We start from the raw sequence: 26,260 nt of genomic DNA on the forward strand, positions 1-26,260 counted from the left end.
CATGTGCCACACTTCATTCGTATATTTTTTCTTAATCAGCAACATGAGGAAAATAATGCTACAGAATTGATATTTTTATGTAATCAAATTTTAATATTATAAAAATTCTATTTTTTACTGAAAATACTACTGAATAAAGAATTGCTTATTATACCGCACACTTGGCAACGCCGCATAACATTGAGCCAAGCCCGCCAGCAGTTCCACCATTTTCTCCAGTGGAGATCATGGGCCTTGTTTTACCTAGCAATGCTATAGCCTGGGATGCTCTGTGAACGTAAGTATGAACGGGAAATCTATCTCGTCCTGGCCTTCCGTTTATTGCGACAATTGCGCGGCAGAAAAGGGGAGATTGACAGCCACTCGGCGTCGGGCACATTTTTGGGATAGGTCATTTTGGTTGGTATTCCTGGATGTGGATTATGGCTGGCAACTGCACCGATTCCCGGACCACAGGGCAGCCACTTCTTCAGCCTCCGTCGGTGGAAATGTTTTATCGTTCCACGGGGGGGGAAAAAAGCCACCCTTAAATTATGCTGCGCCGGAAAAAGTTCACCTGTTGATGTCTGAAGTCGGTGACATATATGGCTGTCACGGACACGTATCAGTCGGTGACGAGGACGAGCTGGTTAGAAGATGGTTCCTGAAGAAGGGAAGAGAGTATGGTTCCCGAAAATGGGAATGGAAGATGGTTCCAGAAACGGTGTTCGGAGACGGTTCCCGAAGAAGGGCTGCGTGGTTCCCCGAAAAAGGGCTAGATGATGGTTCCCGAAAAGGGGCTGAAAGGTGGTTCCTGAAGAGGGTCTAGAAGGTCCTGGTTACTGAAAAAAAGGCTAAAGATGGTTCCCGAAAAAGGGCTAGAAGATGGTCCCTGAAAAGGAGCTAGAAGATAGTTCCAGAAAAAGGGCTAGAAGATGGTCGGCTGAAGACGGTCTCGAAAAGGGGACAGAACATGATGTATGTAGGCTACAGTCCTGGTCATGTAGCAGACCGTGGCCTAAACTATTAAACTTTTTTTTTAATCATATCTTTGGATGTACAGCTGGCCTAATATGCCGATTTTAACATTTCATGAACTTAGGCTTGTTGATTTCAGAGATCGACAGCCATTGTTATGTATGGGCGAACTATGAAACCTGTTGTCTTGTCCTTAATGGCGACGGTATCCTAAGCCTGGTCACGTCTTATGGATTCCTCTTAACCGATATTGTTATATCTAAAACATTGAACACCCGGTAGGGAGGGCAATGCCGTCAGTGCATCTCTTGCCAGGCGCTGTAGGCATCATTTAACGTTCTTTGTAGTATGCCTTTGGCCCTAGCTGCAACCTGTTTCATTCATTTTACCATAAAGGCTATCCTTTGATATTTCTCTTCCATCTGACTTTCCATCCCCTCTAACAATTGTCATATTGCAGCTGTGAGGTTTTCCTCCTGCTACACTTTCAAATCATCTTACTGTCAATTTCCCTTTCAGCACTGAATGCCCTCATAGGTCCCAGCACTTGCCTTGGGCCCAAATTCTATAATCAATTCTATTCTATAGAACTAGTAGACAATTGAAGACAAAGGGAGACTCATTGGGAAAATCAGTTATCATTGATTTGGGAATATTGGGGGGATGATGATATTCTGAACACTAATGTTCTATAAAATTTTGCATTTGGAGGTGGGGTTAAGGATATGCAGCCTTGTTCCATAGTTCTGCAAACTACCCACAAGAGTTTGGGTAAAATCACTAGGATATTTTAGGGGATATGTGCTTTATATGTTCCCCTAACATGGAGGATAAATGCAGGAGAGAATGCAGTGAGGGGTCAAGGTTAGTGTAATCCTAGTTGACATTTTAGAATGTTAACCTAACCAAACCTCGGACACTGAGCCATAACCTGGCTGGAGGGCTTCCCCCTTTCCCCTAATTAGGTTGTGACCCCTCACTCTGCATTTTACCCTTTTTCCCACTGTGGTTTAGTGCCGTCAGTGCACCTCATGCAGTGCACTGTAGGCATTACTTGAGGCTCTTTGCAGAGTCCCTTCAGCCTGTAGCTGCAGTCCCTTTCATTTTTTTTTTTTTTACTGTACCTATGTTTGTATTCTCTTTCTTTCTTTTCATCCTCTCCTATCAATTGTTTCATATTGCAACTGCTAGGTTTTCCTCCAGTTACACCTTTCTACTCTTAATTTTCCCTTTTAGTGATGAATGACCTCATAGGTCTCCACACTTTATTAGTGTAAGATTCAAGTTCCCTCATGGCTTGCTACCTGTCAGATGTAAATGGATACTAAAGTATTCACAGCTGGAAATACTGTACCCTGTCACTTCTTGTCAAAAAGTAGGGGTCAGAAGTAATTTCAGATACTAGTCTTACACATTATATGAAGAATGTTTCCATGTTTTGGTAGACTGAAAAAAATAATAAAAAAAATGTCTCAAGATGTAAACTGGCTTAAAATATGAAATCTTCATTTGAGTTTTTCAAACTGACAAGAGGTGACATTCATCTGCCCATCAACATCTTCCAAGAAGCAAACAGTCTCTGTAAGAGGGTTACCTCCTTTCATATTCTCTTTCTTCCATCTTACTTTCCACCCTCTTCTAACATTGATTCATAGTGCAACTGCGAGGTTTTCCTCCTTTTACACCTTCCAGACCTTTTCACTCTCAATTTCTGCTTCAGCGCTAAATGACCTCGTAGGTCCCAAGGCCACTTTATTTTTGATCACCATCAACGTAACTTGAGCAGCATATATCATGCTGGGGGGGTGGCAGTTTATCTCTTCCTCTGTCAGTTGGTGAGACAGATGACCAAGTGGGCAATTTGCAACAAGTTCAGCTATCAGCCAGATGCATTCTGGGCAGGAGGAATGTTTTGGCAGACCAGCTCAGTTGCCAGAGGCCAGTCTTAGGGGCTGAGTGATCTCTATATCTTTGCATAGCAGAAAGGCTGTTCAAGCATTGTGGAAAACCATTAATTGCCTATTTGCCATGCAGGTAAACAGAAAGCTTGTGGTGTTCTGCTTCCATGTTCCAGACACATGGATTACTGTGGAGGATACCATCCAGCACCTAGGGGACCATTTTACATCTACATCTTTCTGTCATTCAGCCTGATTTGCCGAGTGATCAAATGAGTGTCGATAACCTTAGGCCTTGGGATAACTTTCGTGTCTCCTTATTGGCCATATGCTGACTGATATCCTGACCTGCTGGCTCTGATAGTCAAGGTGCCCAGAGAGATTACCCCCTTGGTGCATGGTACAGGTAATTCTGTTGACTGTTGCTTCCAAAATGAAGAGCTGGAATTTGCAACTGAGCAGATTTGTGTGTCTTGAAGTGAAGGGCTGTCATGATTCCCATCGTCTTCATCTTGGAATTTTTTATATATTTTACGCTGTTCTCACCTATATTTTCACTCTACTTTTTCATTTTTTAAATTTTTGCTGCCCAAAAGAAAACCACAATCGTATGCGTAGGGTACGTACGAATACACAAACTTATTCTTTGGAGAACGCGCTACAGCTTCGTTTGGTTTGTGTTATCATGCTTATGATTTTATATATTTGTATTTTACACTATTCTCATCTAAATTTATTTAACCCAAAAGATAACCGCAATCTTGTTTATAGGGTACGCACGAACGCAAAAACTCATTTGTTGGCGTCGGAGAACGTGATTGTCTTAGTTCATGCTGTTACACTTATTAATTTACATTTTATGCTATTCTCATTATATTTTTACTATAATTTCTCATTCTTATTTTTACAATCCAAAAGATAAACACAATTGTGTGTGCATGGTATGTATGAACGCAAACTCATTCACTGGCGTTGCAGAAGTTCCTACAGTTTCATTTGTTTCTTGCTGTTATGCTTATGGTTCTCCTGTTTATATTTCATGCTATCTCATTCATATTTTTACTTCATTCTCCCATTTCTTTACAACCCAAAAGACAAATGCAATTGTGGGAATAGTGTTCCTGTATACATACACACACAAGTAGCAGCAGGTTGGTGCGGTGACCCAGGAAATTTGAAATTGCGCTAGCAAAAATTAGTCCTGAATTAGTGGTGGAACCCGATTAACAATTGCCGGATAAGCAATGGTTGACCTGTGGTAGTCTTGTATGTTGGCAAATATGTGACCTGTCATTTTATGATCATTTGCATTAGAAAGAAAATGGTTTATGTACCGTTCTGCAAGTTTTGTCTTTGTTTAGTATTATTTATAAATACAGGCAGTCCCTGGTTTACGACGGGGGTCTGTTCCTACGCCGCGTCTTAAGCCGTAAAACTGTCGAAAATTGTCAAAAATCCTAAGAAAACCTTACATTTAATGATTTGGGTGTCTTGAAAAGTAGGTAAACTGCATTTTTATTGAGTTTTCCATCAAAATACCTCCAAATTTTTATTCTGCCATTTTGTAACCATGTTTCTTCCGTCGGATCACCGTTGTAACCCCGCGACATGCATCGTAAACCAGGAAATAATTTCTGATGAATATGTTTGAAAAGTGTCATAACCTCGGAACCTTGTAAGCTGGGGACTGCCTGTATATGAAACATGATTTTGACCGTTAATAATATAGTACAATTCATACATATCTTGATTTCAGAGAATGGAAGGGTTAACATTAGATGTAACCAACCTGGGGGAGGCTGGTGCGCAGATGATCACATTAGTTGAGGCAACTGCTTTAGAAAGTCCTCAACATAATGTACATATCTTGACACATCAGGTAAGTGCTGTGTTTATGGTACATCATGTGCTTATTGTCAGAACTTAAAGACCTATTCATCCCTTGTGCCAAGTAGGCATCAGAAATTAATGACTGTACATTTTAAGGATATTGAGGCCTTTATTAGTGATTAAAGGCACTTCTTTATTTCCTCACATTGATTTTTATAAGTTCTTCTGATTCCTCATAAGAGTAGTGCTGCAGTAGGGCTTGCATACTAAAGGTTGTTTGCAACATCCCTTTAGACCATAGGTGCAACCACTTTGCAGACTTTTACTTTACCTCTATTCGGCTTCCTTTCTTCAGTCTTGACATCAAACCACTTCAACTCCCTCTTTTCCCTCTCTAAAGCACTGAATGGCAGAAGGTGCCCCAGTGCTTGGCTGTATAGCTGAACCTTCTTAAATCAAATAAATTCTGTGTATCATCACTTCCCTTCAGTTATGTTTTGCTGAACTAAATGGCGTGTCTGTTTTGATATTTGAGTGCTGGGGCATTCAGGTGTCACAGTTACACAGGCAGGGTAGTAACCATATAATCATTATATATATATACATACTGTATATTCAGTAAATCCCCCCATATTCGCGTTCTCATGGTACGCGGACTCACGCATTCGCGGGTTTCTCTGTGGAACATATCTAGCCATCATTCGCGGAAAATTCGCCCATTCGCGGTATTTTTCACCGAGAAATATTCACTAATTACTGTATTTTCATATATTTTTCATGAATAAATGCACTTTTTGTGATAAAACTATTAAAATACTCATGTATAAGCATTTTTACAGGGTTTTTCGTGGTTTAAGCTATCAAAATGGGCAGTTCTAAGTGTTTTTAAATGGGTTTTAAGCATTCGCGGATTTGACCTATTCGCGGGGGGTGTGGGATGCATCCCCCGTGAATACTGGGGTTCACTGTATATGTATACCTTGTGTATTCAGGTTCACTTGTTATACAATATTATTAAATATTTGTACAGTATTCAGATATACTTATTGCTGTTTAATGTGTTGTATACATCTATAATTATAAAGTATTTCTACTTTTTTCACATATAGACTTTTGAACATCTGGGGAAGCTTGGTCTCTGCTTAATTCTCATGAATTTATGTCAAAACATTAGTATAAGAGTGAACCCATTTTATCTTCTAAAGGTGGATAAAGGTAGATGAGTATTGAGAGCACGCTACAAAAATAAAGTCGATAAAAGTAGGTGGGTATTGAGAGCACGCTACAAAAATAAGGTCGATAAAGGTAGATGAGTATTGAGATCATGCTACAAAAATAAGCTAAGTTCAGCAAGGTTTTTAGGAAGTTGTTTCCTTCAATAGGTGATGTCGTTTTTGTTTTTACTTATAGTTTATGTTACTTTTATATTGATGTACAATAATCCCTTTATGACAGTGCTCACCTTTTATTTTAATGTGATTTTTCTTGATTTTATGAAGCTGGAGAGAGACGATGGGAATCCTCTCCATGAACATCAAGAACGTGACCCCCTTGATCCTGACCCCAAAATTTCACTGGGGAACAGCAGTCCACATTGCCTTGTTTGTAATGCAAAACTGGGAGTCTCGGCAAGAGGTGCTATGGAGTTGTTTTCTGAAAAGGTAAAAGATTATTGCTTTGTTTCAGGAGTGTTTATCAATACAGTTTTTAAAACTATATTTATGATTTGGCATCAAGAGCTAAGGCAAACAGTTTACGTTTGAAAACAAGGGAGTTCTTTTGAAGATAAGTCAAAAAGGCATAAATTCATTGTAGAGTACGCATTGGGTGTCTTACCTAGGCACTTGCCATCAAATGTTTTATGTCAAGGTAACTAAAAAATGTGACCTTGGAAAGGGCTGAACTAGTTGTAGCCACTTGCATATATAGAGGCTCACAAGTGATAGTTAAAAAACAGGTCTTGTAGTCTTCTGCACTGTTTTAGCCATTATTTGTGAGAAAATCCCTGTGTACTGTACGTAATTGTTCTCTGATTACTAGTTTCATATTTTTTTCCTTGTAATGTTTTCAAGGAATGTATACAAGTAAGATATTCAACATACTGTACTACCTACACTGTTTACTTTTGGTTGTACCAGATTGCTGAAAAAATGTTTTCTAGAAAGGTATGTTTGGAAAAGCAAAGCTGCTTTCTTAACCTAAAACAGTAATGTCTGTAGCATGTGGTCTTTTGCAATTAATTATTCACTATTATGCACAAGATGCTGATCAATTTTGAAGGGTTAGAATGATGAAGAATAGAATCATTTGCATATTTAGGTGACTGGATGGGTTCTCAGTGTAGTCAGTGATGATAAACCCATCAAAAAAGAACAAACTACAAAAATTAAGTCTCCAGTCTCCATAGAGAAGTTTTGGAAGTATTGATATTGAATTCCAAACTTACAGAAAGAGAACAACGAACTATTGTCAAGTTGCTCCAGTAGATCACGAGGTGCTAACCTAGTAAATAGTAATAACAGCCTGAGCCAAGGGAGTGTTCATACAAAATATTTTTATCTTCTGTAAAAATATTTTATTTTCATGAATTCTGACAATTAGATATATAAAATAAGTTATTTATGGCTTTACACTCCTGTCAATTTTTCCCATGTATGAACACATCTTAAGACTCATGGGGCTGGCCTGAAAAAATTATTATAAGTGAGAGGTGAAAGTTTGAATGTTGCAGTTTTACGTTCATAGCAACCCCTTTTGTAAGGAATTATCCAGCTTTTGAAGCTCACAGTGAATTACACGAGTATTGGGTTATATTTTAAGAGTATCTTAGTTTCTTGCAGTTTTCAGTATTTTGTTGCCTCTGGCATAAGTTTTGTTGAATAAGATATATTGTGTTTTTTCTTCTACAGGCAAAAACATCTCACCGTCAGATTGAAGTTCATGTTCTCTTAAGTAATATTGTAAATCAAGAAATACAACACAAATGCATTCACTCCAGTATTGTCTGTAAGAAATGCTATAAACTTATAGATGATATAGACTCCTTGGAAGGTCAGCTTATAAGCATGAAACAGGTAAGCTAAGGAAAGATGTATTCGGATGATTTTATTGATTATTTAATATCTTATGTTTTAATAGTTTTGACGGAAATTGTCAGTATTTTATTTTTTATTTTTATTGTAAACGTGTCAGTTGTTGATCTCAATTTTCATTGGCTGTCATGGCCATCTCAAATGCATACCTGCAGTTGTTGCTGTTAGGCATTACCCATAACCTCTTCTTTGTCTGATTTGCAGATAAAGCCAATAGTCCGTATTTATTTCCTCCAGGTATAAGGAATTTTAGAGGGTTTTTTGGTGTTTTGAACTATCAAAATGTTTTTATGGCAGTCACTTGTTGTCTTGGGTTATGCAAGAGATCCTTTTGTTTTTACTGGGGAGTTTGGCATGACATCTACAGCTCAAAATAAGATGACTTTTTAGAATATTTGGAGAATTTTTATGGTGACAATATTTTTGAGTTATTGTCAATGTAACTAACAATCTGCCAACCAAATTCTCATGTACAAAGGTGGTGTCATAAAAGTGTAACTAGAGTGGAGGTTTTTATTGGTACTTTAATGGATGGTGTAATGATTTTTTTAATCATTCACATCAGTCAGCTGCAATTGTTTTTCACAAATGGATCCTCAATTAGACGAAGGACATGGCCTTGATATCAGTTTTTCCTTTTAATTTCTAACGTCTTCAAAGATTGATGTTATAAACCAGTGGGCATTTTTCAAGGAGTTCTTCAGGAGGGGGAAGAATTCTGGGCAGAATGATTCCAAAGAGAGATTCTGGATTTCTCCATGAAACTTTTGTTTGTGTGTGAATGCACCTTTGAGACTTGCGAGGCTGCAGCAGAAGGAGCCGAAGGCAGCTGGATTCTTGAAGACTTCTTCAGGAAGCCTTGATAATCCATTGGTTGGAAAGAGAAACCCACAAGATTCTTGTGTATAACTTGTTTACTTGTAAATATTTACGTATTGCTTGAATCTCGAGTACTTTCAGGTCCTAACTGTGGCCCTTTTTCAAGAGATGTGAAGGTGGTCAGGCTGGTTCAAGTAAACAAGTTACACACAGGAATTTTGTGGGTTTCTCTTTCCATCTTCAGAAGAAAACTGAAAGAAGTTTTTGTTCGGTTAATCCACTGGGTGTTTATCCAGGAGTTCTTCAGGAGCTGAAGACTGCCTCACAGGATCCTGGAGTCTTTAAGACTTTAATCCAATGGGCATTTCTCCAGGAGTCTTTCTGGGAATTCCAAAGGCCTCTTGGTTTCCAAAGGCTTCAAGATGATCCCCAGGAGCTGTATTTACAACCTTTCTTTAATTTACTCACAAACTTACTCCCAAACCATCACTCTTGTTCTTTACTAAGAGTAATTCTTAGTAATTCATAATGACCTAGAGCACAACTCTAGCTAAGTTTAAGAGTAGGTTTAAGTCGAAGAAAAGTATTATAAATGCAAAGTAGGACAAAGTTGTGTTTGGACTATTTTATTAATTTTCCCAAATCATACCTTATGTTTTTGTGCTTTTTTTGTTATTTATATATTGTTGTATAATATTTATTTTAGCTGTAATGACAAATAAATTAGTTTCTGTTTAATCATTACACCTAAAAAAAGAAATAGATATTTTCCAAGTCACTGAGGTTTTTGGGCACTAACTTTACCGACCAAAACAAATACGGAACATTTGTAAAGTGTAAACAATTTGCAGGTAGTCTTGAATAGTCACAGAGCTTTTGTTTAAAATTTCTCTTTTAATTGAAATTTTAGAGGGTTCAAATATTCTGAAACCTTATGAAGTCAAAGAAGAAGAAAATTGGACATATGACCAAACATTATTGTTAGTCCAGTTAGTGGATGAAAATCCTTTGTGATAAAAGGAAAATTCAGTCCGAGGCACAGCTACAAATACAAATGACTTTTGCGTGGCAATCTGCATAAATTCTCTTTGTTTCCTCTGAATGTCTCTTATTTCTCTTGGGAACTTTGCAAATCGTTTGCAGCATGTCATTTGTGGATAATGCATCCAGTGTTTCAGATATCACTCTGCTTATACTAGGCTGGGAGAGACCCAAATCATCTCCATTGCACAATTGCATTTTTTCCTGTAGCCAAAAGGTAACGTGACTAATACCTTCATTTCAGGGTAATAGCCATGCTCCTTCCTGTTGCACTTTGTATGGATGGTGCACTAAATCCGTTACATATAAAATCCCATTCGATCTAATCTATATCTCTTAATTAATTCTTCATCATTATAGATGCCCAGAATATCTCAGGCCGAAAAGTTTTAACCTGACGAAGGCGTACATGATGATCTTCAGCCATAGTGATCAGTAACTGGGTGTAAAATCACTGTAGATATCTTGGGTTAGCATAAACCAGAGCACCTTTTTCATGTGTTAATATATGGTAGGTAAAATGTGCACTTGCCTAACTAAGAGATACTACCTAACCTTTCCTAGAATAACATCATCTTAGTTGGTGTGGGAATTCATAACCCCCACTAAGTCCCCAACCCTCAGGATAAAAGAAGATACTGAAAACACACTACCTAACCTAAACTTCATTCAGGAAGGGATGCAGTCTAGTTGGACAGCGGAAATGACGGTGGCCCATGGTCATGCATTCTACTGTACATTTGAAGTGGGTATATCTTATTAACAGTTGATTTCACTGTAAATACCATAGAAGAAAAATGCCTTAGATTTGTCCGATATATATAAAAAAATGTACCTTTCATTTCTGAGGTAAATATAGGGATTAAAGTGTGGTTATTGTTCCAGCCAGGTTGGTTATTATCTGCTGCTGGGCCAAGGCTATAAGGGGGTACAAGGACTTAATTTAATAAAAAAATCCTATTAATTTATGGCCTAGAGATATTTTTTTCAGTCACAGCCCCTAAAACTTAGGCTAGTTAGTTTATTCCAGTCAAAACCAATTTACCTTAACAAGCCATTTAGCCTAAAAGTTGACCATTTTTAAATACAGTGAAGATGTGTTTGACAAATACATACTGCTATTTAAAGTAACAGGCTATTTCTTCGAATAATGTAATATTTATTTCTAGAATCTTACCTGTCAAAGTTGTGCTTAACTTTGTTGAGTCCTTCCACCACTCTTAATGTTTTCGTCTGCTAAGTCCAACTTTTAGAGTTGAAGAACTGTTGTGAGTTACTCTTAGAGCAACTTGCAGGAGCACAACTTTCAAGAAATTCTTAAAGTTAAGAATTCAAAGTTCTGTTTAGAAAGATTGTAAATATGGCCCCAGGCTCTGAAACCTTTGGGTTTCTTGCACAATACTAAAGAACAGCATTTTATGGAGAAGGAATCGGATTTGCTCCTCCCTGGAGTTGAAAGGCTTTGGAGATTTCTTTTGGGGAATTCTGAAGGCTTCTGGGAATTCCAAAGGCTTCTGGGGCTTCTGGAGGCTTCAAGACGACCTGCAGGCTCTGAAGCCTTGGGATGTATGTATATACTTTTCTCATCACAATGACATGCACCAAACTGGCCCAAAATTTTCAATATTAAGTGACCCAGTGTGTCACAGGTGGTATAGCATAATACTGTATAAAAGTTTTTCATACAAACCCAATTATCATATTATGCCCTTGTGTTAAAAGAGGAAGACAAATTCCATCACTCCATCTCATAACACATTCTCTTGGATTCTGTACATTTATATTCATTATTTTAGTTTTCGAATTGTTAACAAGACATCCTACTTTATCTCTCCTGACTGCACAGTCTGTAACTATCCAGTTCAATACTGCTCATTGAAAAGAAAAAAGCAGTTTCCAGCTTATTGGAAAAGAAAATGTAAATGGCGTAGAGTAACAGGGAACTTCTACTAATGACAGTGGCAGAGGTTTAACTTATGGTTGCTGTATATTTTCATATAAAAAAAAAGTATACCTTAGTTTTGCCAGACCACTGAGCTGAAGCTTTTCTTTTATTTCAATTAGTGATTCAGATTTCAATGTCTTTCCAACCATACATTCAGGCTTCAGTAAAAGTAACATTGAAGGTATTGTATCTGTGAAATAACAAACTGTATTAGAGTAATATTACTTAAATGATGCTCTCTACAATTTTTGCTTGACGTCAAAATGGTTTGGTAGCCAAAATTCATCAAGATAAGCCCAATGTTACTTGATGATTAAATCCTTACTCTATCTGTAGGCTAAGTAGCACAGAATTATATGTATTTTGAATTTTGTGCAGGTTGTCACCAACAAGTACATGAGAACTTTAGCTATAGTGAAGCAGGACACACTTCAAGAAGGAATGGAAAATGTGTTAGACGAGGATGCCTTGCACCTTGAGGCATCGACATTAACCAAGGATGACCGAGATTTCAAAGTCTACATGGGGTCTGGTGAGTTTTTTTTTGTTAACTTTTCATTTGATTGTCAAGAAAACAAGTACATTAAAAATTGCTTTGCATATATCTTGAAGCAATGTTACAGTTGAATCTGTTGCTGATGAAATTGACAGGGCCTTGAATATGTTTCTTAATGCTCTCAGAACATGGGAGGTTTACACAGGATGCTGACATGGTCTTAGTGCTATATCAGATCTTAACAAACTGAAACCTTAAAGGAATATATATAGGTGTAAGATCTAGAGGAGAAGTTTATCATTTCACCTAGCTTTGTCTTAAGCATGGGTAGGTACTGAGACAGTGTGATAACTTGGATTCATTCACAAGCAAACCTAACTCATTAACGTTGGCTGTCCCTGGAATTGAGCTCAGGTAATAAACATATCTCTTAGGAAACTCTAGAGCCTCATAAAGGTAAAGAAGTCAAAGACAAAAGTATTTGTGCTGAACTCAGAATTGAAAGTACCCCCATTACTATCTGTTATCAAAATGGCTTTTAGAAGAAAAAGTCTTCCGGACAGACCAAAGAAAAGAAGAGCTAATTGAAAACTACCAGTGGAGAAAATTTCGAGCATAAATGTCAGTCATTAAAGATGATACCAAGAATTGTGTATATTTATTTTTGTAAAACTATACAGTGAAGAAAGTATTATAAGTAGTTGCATTATGAAAGAATGCCTATTTTAAAAGGTAAACATAATCTTCATTGCTACGTACGTGGGTATGCTATATGATACTCTATTATGCTTTACTTTTCTTTCCTAGGAATAAGTGGGCGCGGCAGACGTGGTCGCCGTGGAAGGGGAAGGGGACGAGCTCCAATGGTGAAATTGGAGGTGAAACAAGAAGAACCTGTTGAACTGATACATGAACTTACTGCTACCGATAATGTGGAATCTCTCAAACAACAGGTATTTGATTATATCGATATATTTAAAGATAAAATTACCAAGTAAATCTTCACAGTAGACGTCTGCTAAGGGGATGCGATGCTATGGTTTCCATGAATTGTTTTTAATTCTTGCATCTTGAGATTTTTTGTGACTTGACACTGTATAGCATCAGGTATCATATGGTAATTTTTTTCCCAAAATTACTTAGAATAAAGCTATTGGTGTTTTCCTAAACCAACTCCCATTGCACAGTCATTTTAGAAAACCTGACATCTTTTACAGTTCTAATTCCCATTATCATGAGGTGACATTCATTTAAGACGAGTAATTCTGACCGTACCCCTCTCGGGACTTTTGATACACCTCTTGTAAAGAAGAGAGGGGCTTATCTCCCAGAGTAGACAATACAGAGCCTAGGACCTTGGGTTTCCCTGATGCTTCAAGGAGGTCACTCGTGTAGAATTGTCAGGCATGGCACTGATGGCCTTTCCATTTAATTAGTGAATGCTTGGAGGCCAAGAAAACTGTGATGCTTTGCATTCTGTGCTGATCAAGTACCCATTGCCTATTCTCAGAGGTCCTCCCAACCAAGGCCGGATGCACATCCATTAGCATTAAAACCTCCAGAAAGGGAAGGACCAAGGGAACTTCCACAATAGAGGTGTCTGGGGTCTTGCCACTATTAAAGGATCTCCAAGACTCCCTCCATGGCTGCTACTGGGTGATCGTCTTTGAATGATGTTGCTGACTGTGATTTCAACAGCTGCAATAGAAACAAACTCAATCTGAAACAGGTGTGGAGATCACCTTCCATAGAGACACGAAATGGCCACTACTTGGGCAGGGGACCTGCACAGTGCTGAAATGGTTGGATCAAACAGAGAGGTCTCCTGATCCTGGCCTTTGTTGACTCAACCAGAGCTGCTAACAAGTTGATATTCATTGCCAGGTATTTAGCTATGGTCAAAGGAACCAGGTCCTATTTCTCAAAGTAGAGGCGAGATCACAAGTTTTAACTCGATTAACATAGAAGAAATAGGCACTGAACTAATTCTGCAACTGTTGCTGCCATCACAAGCCAATCATTTGGATTCACTCCGATGTCTTACTCTGAACCAATGTCCCCATGCTGCTACTTATGCCAAAGCATGGGTAAAGATGTGCAGACTCGGTAATAGCACTTCTGATGTGGTGGGCAGGAGATCAGGATTTAAACATGAAAAACTCTAAATGCCTTGCGACTATCAAAGATCACAACATACAATCTGTCATCATTTTGGACACTTTTAGTCCATACTTGTTGGCTGTCGTGGAAAGAGAGGATGTTTGAAAGGCAGTGAATTAACTCTCAATTCTGACAAAAATTTTTTTACCCACATAACAATACACCAGTAGTAGTATGAAGTAAATTTAAATATACTGTATAACATACAAGGAAATATCTTGTAGAAAAATCTGGCCACATTTTTCTGCCACCACTGTAAGAGTAAAATTACAGTTGCAAAGTAAGAGTAAATTACTTGCATTCTAAATCTTGAAACATGAGTTTCAGTAAAATGAGGAAAGCACTTTTAAGACAATATGAAAACAAGTCCACTATACAGTAAAAATTTATGTGCACAATTTAGGTTAGTGTATTAGAAGTCTTTTGAGTGACACTAAGCCCTTATTGAATTATATTTCATATTTATACAAATTTTATTTCATGGATTAGAATGACAACAGAACACTCACCCTAGCAATGTTAAGTGCTGGTAATAATCTGAGGACAAATATCATTTACCCCCAAAATTCTCACCATATGTAGGTCTGTTTCAGCCAATACATTTTTGACTACAGAAGTATTTCACAATATATTTTACATTTTCAGGGACTCCTTGCCTCCGCTGATAGCAATGATGGCCTTGGCGCTAGGATAGAAGATGACATAGAAAATGATGGTGGGACAGATATTTTAATGGTTGAAGAGGAGATACTCGAAGAATCAGCTGTAGTTGAAGATGTTATGGAAGTTGATGGTTTGGACCTTGAAGATAATGAAGGCTGCGTCCAGGTAAGTGTGTTTTGGTTCCGTGGAATTTAAACTTCCGGAAGTGGTTTGGAAATACAGAGTATTATTTCAATTTTCATTAGGTATCAGCAACTAAAAATTGAATGCAGACTTATTAGGTACATATTCAACATTTATTTCAAAGCCCCTCTGCCAAATATAAAAGATTTTAAAGTTTTAGATTGTTGTACAGAGTTTAAAAGTAATTTCTATTTCTACAGATTGGAGGACTTACATTGTCTACACTTAACAGCCATGAACTAAATGTTAATCATGAAAATCCTACCTTTCAAGAAGAACACCAGCTGCTTGAGGATAATATTGAGAAGTACAAGTGTCGTTTTTGTTCCTTGAAAATGAACGTTTTAGCTGACATTCAGAAACACATGAGAGAGGTAAGATAATTTACGTAACTGTTGACTGTAAAGAAGTATTTTAGGTTTTTATATTTCTTTGTGGAATTTGCTCATCTGACGTTTAGTATATTCGTTGCCTTGTTTTCACAGCGACGGAACATAGATTGTAAAGATAGAGAAAGAAGACTATTACAAAAGTATAAGGAAAGCAAATGTTATATCTGAGGTGTTGTACAGAAAGGTGAAGGGTTTGATTGAGAAACAGGTAAGTGTGATAAGGGGTGGGTAGGGTGGGATTAGACGAGGAAGAGGGTGCTTGGTATTGGGAAAGAAGTTTGTGATTAATGGAAGAATACCGTACTATATGGTACACATTGACGTAGTTAAAAGTGTAGGATCCAGTAACTCGACTTTACTTCCGTAACAGTATACAGTATCTGGCTTTATGTAGTGGTTGATATCTTTATGACGAATTTCAGATAATTTGCTGTAGTATCCTCTTTGTTCTGTTTACTTTTAAGGGATTTCACTGTTTTTAGATTGCTCTAACAGCAATCCAGAAAATTACAAGTCTTTTGTCATGATTTTTCTGGAGCTGTGAGTGTTTTATTGTAGTGTGTAACGTTGCGTATCCAGACGCTTTTAAAATTTTAATTCCTAATACACATTATACATTTAACAGAGCTGTGCAGATTTTTCCCAAATGTCTATTTTTGTCAGTGTTTGAGCTCTTATTTCAGTGAAAGTGAATATACATTTGCCCAGTAATTTGTATTTATTGTTTTTAAATATATTACTTCTTATGTGCCTTAGCTGTGATACATGTATTGTACTCCATGTAAATACAGTATACAGGCAGTTCCCAGTTATTGGGGTTTCCATTTTGACAGCATGACGATAACCGAAAATCGCTGATTTTGGGTTATCAGCGCCACTGTTAGGTATGTATTGGCACCAATACCCAATCATCAGCGCTGATAAGCGGAATTTGGCGATTTTTGGCACCGAAAATTGCCGATTTTCATCGCTAGACAAGCCCCGTACAACCGGATCGCCGATAACTGGGGACTGCTTGTATTACTTTTTTATGTGCCTTAGCTGTGACGGATGTAGTGTACTCCATTTTTGTTTTTCAGGCCCACCCCGATCGCTTATATGAGTGTGAAGTTTGCCAGGAAAGGCTACCTACAAAAGCTGAGTTAGTTAACCATTTAGAACAACACATGGCATCAGGAGAAAAACCCTACGAGTGCACTATGTGTCCACGTAGGTATGCCTTGCCCAGACAGCTGAAAGAACATGTGCGGCATCACATGACCAAGACTTATTCGTGTTCACGGTGCCCCAAAAGATTTCGTTCTGCAACTGCTTTGCAAGAACATTTCAATGGCCATACTGGGAATCGCCTCACGCTTGTGACCAGTGTGACAAGAAATTCACGTCAAGGCACATTCTCAAGACTCACATGAAGACTCACGGCGTTCGTCAAAGGCCATATCAATGCAGAGCTTGTGGCAAACATTTCCTTACTTCACACCATTTGACAGATCATATGAATGTGCACCAAGGGAAAAAGAACTTCTTTTGTGAGACGTGTGGCAAGGCTTTTTTGACCCAGAGAAGCCTCGACTTGCATGCAATCGCTCACACGGGAGTCAAGAACTTTGCATGTAGCATTTGTAACAAGATGTTTGCTCGAAAGGGGGAGGTGGAGGACCATGAAAGGACTCATACAGGTGAAAAACCATTCCAGTGCGAGATTTGTGGCTCCACTTTCAGTCAGAGAAGCAATCTTCAGTCGCACAAGAGGACTACGCATTTTCAAGAAAAGCGATATCAGTGCAGCCGCTGCAGCAAGGCTTTCAAGAGAAAGAGGTTGCTGGTTTATCACGTTATGAGCGTACACACTGGGGAACGTCCTTACAAATGTGAACAGTGTAATGCTGGGTTTGTATACCCTGAACACTATAAAAAACACTTACGAATACATACTGGGGAAAAGCCATTCCGATGCGACTTCTGTGGCAAGTCCTTCAATTCCAGGGATAACCGTAATGCACATAAATTTATACACTCTGACAAGAAACCTTATGAATGTACTCTCTGTGGTGCAGGATTTATGCGCAAACCTATGTTGGCCTCACATCTTCAGCAGCATGGCCACACAGAAAATATAGAGGCCTATATAAAAGTGAATCCGCCAACGATTGTAGATAACGAAAGTGGTGTTAGTAGTGTTAATAGCCCAGTGGGGTCTGTTAGAACAGTAAAATTAGATGATGATCAGTCTCTAGATGCCAGTTTAGATGGTTCGGTTCAATTAGTTCGCGGCACTGTGCGCGATGGCGAAACCGTAGAGGTTATGTCTCGACCAGTACACATCATAGATGCAGATGACCTCCCACGTTACATTATCCATGCTGCTAATAGTGAAAGATCAGAAGAAGGTGTAGGACATTTCTTTGCATCGCTCCAAGGTCAGGTTGTTGAAGTTCGTGCTGATGACATTGAAAGATATTCAGACCTAACAGCCGACCAGATGACTCAAGTGGCAGCGCAAGTTGCAGCTCAGGTTGTGTCTAGTCAGTCTGCAAGCACTAGCATCCAGCAGGTAGCTGTTTCTGGAGACATTCGACCATTCCACATTCAGTTAGAGCCACCTACCCGTGACATTACTTTGCAGACTCAAAATGGACCAGCTCGAGAGGTTACCGCAACCATTGGGTTACCGACTGCCACAACGGTGTCCACGCGCGATGGAACTTTGTCCGCTGGAAATCACGTAGCTGGAACTCCAGGCACGGCAGTGTTGGTAGGTAGTCGTCAGATGCACTACGATTCTGGAGCACTGACACAGAGCCCTTTGAGAAAAGTTTTGACGGAAAAAGACGACATTCGAACAACAACAGTGCTGAACATAACAACTAATTCAGAGTCACGTAGTGCAGTATTCAGGCCATGGCCACAACATACTATAGATACAAATAGCAGTAATTTTATAGGAAATTAGTGAGAGGGCAGTTCTCTCAGGTGTTCTAATTAGATTTTAGTTTTATATGAATTAATAATTAACTATGTAATGAGCACAACATTATTATATATGTATGCTCTGCTTCCCTTAAAGATTAGAAAAATTCAGCAGCCCCAGATATTTATGCTGCATTATATTTTATCCATGGATTCAGACCCCAAAATAGATTGACATGATTGCAAGCCATTGTTGATTATATTTAGTGGGAAGATAAGTTAAAGATGAATAGATGATTGGAAGTTTTATTGAATCACTTTGTAATTATAATCATACACTGTCACTGTTATTTTGTAGGGCACAATTACAAGTTTGCGTTTGGAAATGTGAAAATTATCTCTGGTATGGAAACTGTTTTGAGACGTGTTTCATAGACGGGTTTTGGTGAAGTATGTGAAATTAAAACATTGGTTTGGTTTTGGTGAAGAATGTAAAATTAAAATATTTTGATGCTATTTCTGAAGTATGCACGGTCATCATCCATTTCTTGATATGCATAAGAGAGGTAACAGTGAATGAGGATACACAACTAAATTTGCAGATTTAAGGCAACCGTTCAAGTTTAAGCTTTGGATTTTTGCTCATTTATGAAGCACTGTGCACTGAAGTTGAACCTCATTATGTAGAAGAGTGAAAGGGTTATATTTTAAACATGAGTAAGAATTTCCAAAAAATGTTCAGAAAACACAGAATGAATTACATTTTTCTTAAAGTTACTTAAAGAATAATCTACTGTAGGTCCAGTTATCGACCGGCTTTTCTTTTAATTTGTCGTCTTCTAAGGAGGCTTTTACAATGATTTATTTTTAATGGATATGCATACAGACATAGTTGATAATATTATGTAGTTTGTTAAATGAGGAAGTATACTAAAATATGTAATTGTTGAAGTTGTCATCCTGTGAAGACTTTCCCATGTGAATACCTTGTGGAATGAAAAGCAATGCCTAAAAGACTCTTTACTTTGGAAAAACTAGTCTGTAGGTTATATCGAGAAGTGCTTGCTCCCTGAAATTCAGAAAGATTGCATCAGTGTCAGGAAACCATTTATTACTTCGTGGGAAAGAGTTGTCATCACTGGTAGCAATGATGTTTTATATGACAGACAAGCTGTGTAGGTAATACAGTGACATGGTGCATATTCTGTAGTAACTGCTATTCCCACAATTTTTTTCCGTCGTTGGACTCATTGGCAGCCAGTATTAGGTAGTGAAGAGACACACCCACCACTTCAGCCAAGAATAAACATAAGGAGATGAATCCACTGAACTTCTTCCAAGATTGCTGGTAGCAGCATATTAAGACTGGAATTAGACCATCTGACAAGTGGCATTTCACCACTTAAAAAGGGGCCATCTGACAAGTGACATTTCACTGCTTAAAAAGGTGTAAGGAAGGACTAGCTCTCTTAGGTCAGAGGAACAGTACATGAAAGTGCCTTAGAATTATGCAACCTTACTGTGCATAAGAGATATCAAATGGAAGTGAGGATATGCAATGCAGTGAGTCAACAAGATAAACAAAACCAGTACTCAATATATGTGAGTCATATTCTAAGAAGGCATGGAGAAGGTTTAATGTGAAGACATCAGGAAAAGGACTTGAACCCCCAGAAACAGTTCCAACTTTTTAGAAGCCAATTTAGTTAGGTTGTTTGTGATATCTTCAACACTAGTTTGAATTATGTGTACTCTGAGAAGGATTAGTCGAGTACCGTTGATAAAAAAGACCTGAAGAGTCGGAAGGACAGCAGAAAGTGACAATAGTACAAAATCTTCCTAGATTCAATACATGTAAATAGTTACCAGGTTTCCCGTTTAGGAGGCAGATAATGTGTGCATTACCCAGAAGAGCTGCATTGTATTATATCTAATCTAATGGAACATCATTACCATCTTACTGGGTTATTTGATAAAACAGTAATTGGAGCAAAGCAAAGTGGATAATAGCCTCTTGCCCAATTCCTTCCAATGCCTAAAAATATGAAATAGTATCTACAAAATACAGTTCTCTAAAGAACCTAAGTTAGGAAGCCTAAATATCGACAACAGCAAGTAAGTCCCAGTTAAATCTTCCTTTGCAATTACAGTACAACTCCTTTGCAAATACGGTACTTTCCTGTTGATCTGTAAGATGAGTCTGATAAGTAATTTTGCCATGGGAATGGTCTATTGGACAACTAAGGTGACCAATTTTCCTTGGAATAGGCTCTGCTGGTGAATGATGTTGTTATTGCTAAGTTATTATACGGGTAAAATATTTTAGGTAGACCACAGAGTTACTCTTCTAGTCTTAAGGAACTGGCCAGAACAGCTTTTTTTTTTTATGTGACTTAAAAATTGGAGCAAGGTAAACTTTTAAGATGTTGGCCAGCATGGTATTTAGATGAAAGGGCAGAAAACAATGCACTGGATGGCCAAAAGGGTGTTAGGAATGACCTTAGGTATCATGCAAGATGGGCTGCATGAAGCACACTGTAGTTTGTACTCTGTACATAAGTTTCCAGGGGGAAGTTTGGATTCAGGTACAATAGATAAGCACTGAATGAATAAATGCATTCTTTAATGAATCTTGGTTTTTAATATTAGCAGTCATCTTGGTTTACTGTACAAGTAAACAATGAATACAGGCAGTCCCCGGTTTACGATGGGTATTCCATTTTATGCCACGCTGTAAAACGAAAAATCGTTGAAAATTGTCAAAAATCCTAAGAAAACCTTACTTTTAATGCCTTGGGTGTATTGAAAACAATGTATTTAAACTGCATTTTTATTGAGCTTTTCATCAAAAAACCTCCAAATTTTTATTATTCTGCCATTTTGGAGTCATATTTCTTCCGTCGGATTGGCGTACGATGCGCCATAACCCTGGAACATGCGTCGTAAACTGGGAAATAATTTCTGATGAATATAATTTGGAAAGTGTCGTAACCTGGGAACATAGTAAGCCGGACCTGTCGTAAACCGTGGACTGCCTATACACTGACTTTACATGCCGAAGATGTTTCGAAGAACATATTTATGAGGGGGAACCAAAATGACCTTATATAGCAACAGTGACAGTGATTAAGAAATGGGAGCCAGGAAACCAAAGAGGCTTGCTATTTTGAAGGAACAAGAATCTACAGAATGTACGGATAAACTACATACAAGGTTAAAGTAGCATCAGTCGTTGAAGATTTTGCTAAAATGACTTGGAAGTTCACATTAAAAAGCTTTCTCAATGAAAACCTTGCTTGGAAGGTGAAATTTTCCTCGATTGATATGTATTTTTGCAGCATAGCTTGGGTTTTGGATCTAAGGCACTGGACTGTGGGATATTCAACTAAATTAGCCTTTTATCTTGTCGACTGTACTTTCTTTATTCCATTTATTGCCCAACATTTTTCTTATATATCTCTTGATCCTCCAATAGCACTCTTCTATATCCCACCTCTACCACTGGAAGTCTAGCAGTTTTCTTGGTGGGAATCATCTATCCTTTCTAGATATTTTATTGTACTGTAGTATGTAATTGGTATGCTGTAAGCTGATATTAATTTTATATACTCTTTCTATAAAAACTCTTCAGATCAGTTAAGAACTTTAAGTCATGGTGTAATATTTTTGGTTCTCTCAATTTGATTGTTTCTGTGACTTTGAAAGGAACCTGTACCTTGAAGGATAGAATGCCTCAAGTTCAGACAGGTGACAAAATTTGTTGAGGAAACAGAAGGACCTCATCGCACCATGTTGTTGGAAATCAAAAATATGGTTCTGAAATTTCCAGCATGCTTGATTTCCAAGTTAAAGCTACTGCTGTTAAAACAGGTGACATATTTCTTGTTTCTATGATAGCCTGTGCGTTTCCTTTTCTGCCCAGTTGTATTTTTTACTGTAATGCGTATTCTTTTTCTAATACTGAATTGTTATATTTTCCAAAACTGCCTCACCACATTCCCTTCATTTCTCCACTCTCGGAATGCTGACTGTAATATTGGTTCTACTAACATTTTAACTTGCATACTGCATGGAGATTAACTGTGTATACTATGGTATAGATGTTTTGGTCAGTGTTTTGTTTCTACCGTATCAATTTTTTGTCTATTATAAATTTTCTATTTTTCTATAGTTTTTTCTCCTCCTTTTTTGCCCCTTTCAAGTTCTTGCTGGCTTTTTATGTATTCATATTCCTTCTAATTCTGTGTAATCTCCATACATTTAAATATAACTGGTGTATCAAACATATTAAGGAATCACCATCGTTACGATAAAATATTCTGCGAATTACAAATGCAAAATCAAAGCTCAAATATAAATCAAAACTAGATTATAAGCCTAATTACAGAGAAATACAAAGAAAATGGGAATAGGTGAGATAAAGAGATAGGTGTTTGCAATGCTAAAACTGATAGGTATTCAGCCAAATGTAAAAGAACTGATGAGATTTATTAAATTAATTGCAAAAGGGTATTTCATCAGTGCAAAATGGACGAAGATTACTTATCGATAGTTATGTTTATACATGCATTTCAGAACTTTCACTTATATCCAAATGAAATTTTCACTTATATCCAATCAAATGTTTGAAGTTATCCATAAAAATATTTAATGTAGTGTAGATGTATTCCATTATTTATCTTCGTTAGGACACTCTTTTTATCCTAAAATTGCTTCAATGTTCGATTAGAAAAAAATTATGGAAGAATTAAGATAGTTTCTTCTGTATATTTACATACAAATGATTTCAGTGATGTGAATCCAGTAGTACTATTAGCATTATTTGCTGGGCATTGACAGTTGGCCTACATAATGAGGTTTGAACAACTTTAGTTGCAATTAAAATATATCAGTATATGAGTTGTTAAAATGTTAGTTAACAAATATCTGTTTTAAAACCTGGTCTCTTCAGTATTATGTGAAATATTGTTTTTTATCATTTATTACACATGGAGGTGGCATACATATTTTACTTATGGTTTGAAGCAGTGTTGTTAAAATCATTTTATTTTTCCTGGACCCATTTGTTAATGTTTTGGGCATAACTGTTCTATTGTACAGTTTTACTTAGCTTGAAACAAGAGTTGTGAACACTGAAATTGTCTCTTTTGTCCGTGTGCCTCACATTCATCGATGTGGTTTGATTTTCAGTGACTACTGCAGTAGGATAGTGCTGATGTAAAACAATGGCTTGAAATTATTTTCTTCCTCGACAGCTTTTACCCCTTGTTACCTTTTGTGGTTCTTGAATAAATGCAATTATACACTTCTGTTGGCTTCACAATATCATATGTATTGTCTCATTCAATGTTTACTCAATTATTTTCCCGATAAGTACATACATAAACAAAATGTCGTATGCTGAACTTGATTGTTTTAATATACTGCCATGATATGAAAGTTGTGTATTATTTATGGCATTTAATGCCGTTTCATGACGTTTTTGAAGATTCCAATGAAGATTTAAAACTGCAAGATGTTATGTGGCAAACAAACATTACTGTGTAATGCAGTAATTTCGATCTCCAAGCACCTTTTTACAAATGTAAATAGTAGCATTACAGTATGTTTTCCTTTGGATGTTGTAGGAGGTGGCTGACTTGTGAGATTGTATGTTTGGACAATGTATTTTAATAGGAAAACACACTGGTTTCACTATGTGAGTATTGATGCCGTTGACATTTACCCATAAAAGTTGCTTATAACTGACCAACACGTTAGTCAGAAAAAATAAAGTAACACGTCATGGTACTTTAAAATAATATGGAACACAGCTTTTCTTAAACTTTAAAGTATTACCATCGGTAACAATCATGGTTAAAGCTGTCCCACAGTTGCCAAGTCAAGAGAAAGAAAGACCTCTTGGATTTGGAAATGTGAACATGAATGCTGATGCTTTGCACAGCACATATGTGCTACACTTGAGGTGCAGGATTTTAAGAAGATAGTGAACTTCCTTGTTGACGTAGTTCATGGAAGCTGGCCAAACAAGTTATTTACCAGTCGTGATATATGCAGTCGGTACCATAGTTTGGAAAATGTAAACCAAAACTTTGGTCAGTTGTGTCTACACCGTGATATCCTGGGAGGCTGCTGACGTTTTACAGGCAAAATGACGAATTTAATCGATTTGTATTTTTCATACCTAACAACCTTGACATCTGTACGTATGGGGAAAATCTCTAACGCAGCTGGGTCTGGTTATAAATGGAACACTATTTTCAAGGGGACAAAGTTCATAAGATCTGCAAGATTATTTCTTGATTCCAGTCCATTTCTCTTCATGGTGGGGCAGAGGCTGCAGAGAAAAAAACAGATACTATCACATTCATACTGAAACTGCTGAATCTTAGATGAACCCTGTGCCCAAAACTTCCACAACATCAGCTGCTTCATATGCCTACACGTGGCTCATCAACAGAACATCTAATCTATACACTCACTGTGCCATTCCCATTTTGATCACATTCACTCACTTCCCAACGTTAAGTCTACATTTCTCCAAGTTTCTCTCCCTAACAGTTCTGTAATTGTGTCCAAGATTTCTTTAAAAATTGGTTTTTTTAAGCTACAGATACAACCAGCAAACCTACTGCAGGAATGTGAGCAAAAATTCCAGACTGTGATACCTATTTGAATATTAGTAAGAAGGTCACTCTACAGATAAATGAAGAAATGTAGATAGACAATGAACAGAGAGAATGACGAAGTAATAACAAATCTGATTAAAAGATTGTTTTGACTTATAATTGTCAATGTCTGTGGCTTTTATATATTGCATCAAATTTTACAGTGAAGAAACTTAACCCCCTAGCATTTATGAACTGTTTTGACTTTGAAAATCTCTACTTTTTATTTGCATGAAAGATCTACACTTAACTTCCTCAAAGGAGAGTTGGCTCAACAGTCCCTTCATACATTCCAACATCCTGCTGCCTTCCTTGGCTTCACAACTTTCATTTGAATTTCAACTTTCTTCCCAATCTTTGCTAAACATAACATAAACTGTCCCATCATCTGGTTTCCACTTACTCTGATTACCATACTTGCACTCACATTTATACTTTGAAATTTCCCCTCTTACAAACACCTTCAAATTCTCCCTTTCCGCCCTACATTCACAGACCATTTTCTTTGAGCCTACATCTATACTTTTTCAGACTTAGCAAATAAGAACACCTAGTAAAGGGTTGTAGGTTCCATGGTGGGGGGTGGGGGGGATGCACCCTAAAGCAGATGAGCCTCTTCTCCAGAGGTGAATGGCAACCAAGCTTGTTCAGTCCTGTGGGATGCAGGAAAAGGCAATAATATCTGTGCCTGGTGTGAAAGTTACCAAATGGTCTGGTCATGGGATCTACAGCCTCACACCCTGTATGTGCTGATGATGCAAAAAAATGGAAGGGTTACTAAGGGTTGGGGTTCTGAATGTGCATCTATGGATGTTGTGCAAAAGTTTATAAAAATATGATAGTTTATTGGTTTAAAAATAAAAGGCTGGATGTTTTGGCATTTAGTGAGAAAGGTTGAAGGGCTGACTGTGTAGGAATGGGAAGGGCAAAGAATGACTTCATCTGAGCTAACTGAAAGGAAGTAGAGTCAGGAAGATTAGTCAAAGGGTAAAAATGTTAATTCAAGGATTGTATGGTCAAGATTTAGGGCAGTAGAAGGATAAGTTGAACAGTAACAGTGAGTGTATTCGTACAGAGTAGATGAAAAAGAAATTGCAAGTTGCAAGAAGATACAGTACGAGTTGTAGGAGATACATCTATTACTCTACTTCAGATGGATGAGTTGAAATTGGAGAAGTGAATAAGTGACTGTAAAAACATGCGAGT

At 37.6% G+C, this 26,260-nt stretch overlaps 1 protein-coding gene across 1 annotated transcript; it reads left to right on the top strand.

The window, feature by feature from the left end:
- Window positions 1–779: 779 nt before the first annotated feature.
- On the top strand, window positions 780–23,825 carry LOC136845116 (uncharacterized). Its single transcript, XM_067114950.1, is given in 10 exon segments — window positions 780–957; window positions 4,612–4,734; window positions 6,185–6,346; window positions 7,595–7,759; window positions 11,961–12,114; window positions 12,886–13,031; window positions 14,884–15,066; window positions 15,285–15,458; window positions 16,556–16,820; window positions 16,823–23,825. Coding segments are annotated over 10 exon segments (3,072 nt in total). The 5' UTR covers window positions 780–864; the 3' UTR covers window positions 18,430–23,825.
- Window positions 23,826–26,260: the final 2,435 nt, after the last annotated feature.

The sequence above is a fragment of the Macrobrachium rosenbergii genome, chromosome 13 (genome assembly GCF_040412425.1).
Source record: "Macrobrachium rosenbergii isolate ZJJX-2024 chromosome 13, ASM4041242v1, whole genome shotgun sequence".
NCBI classification, from domain to species: Eukaryota; Metazoa; Arthropoda; class Malacostraca; order Decapoda; family Palaemonidae; genus Macrobrachium; species Macrobrachium rosenbergii.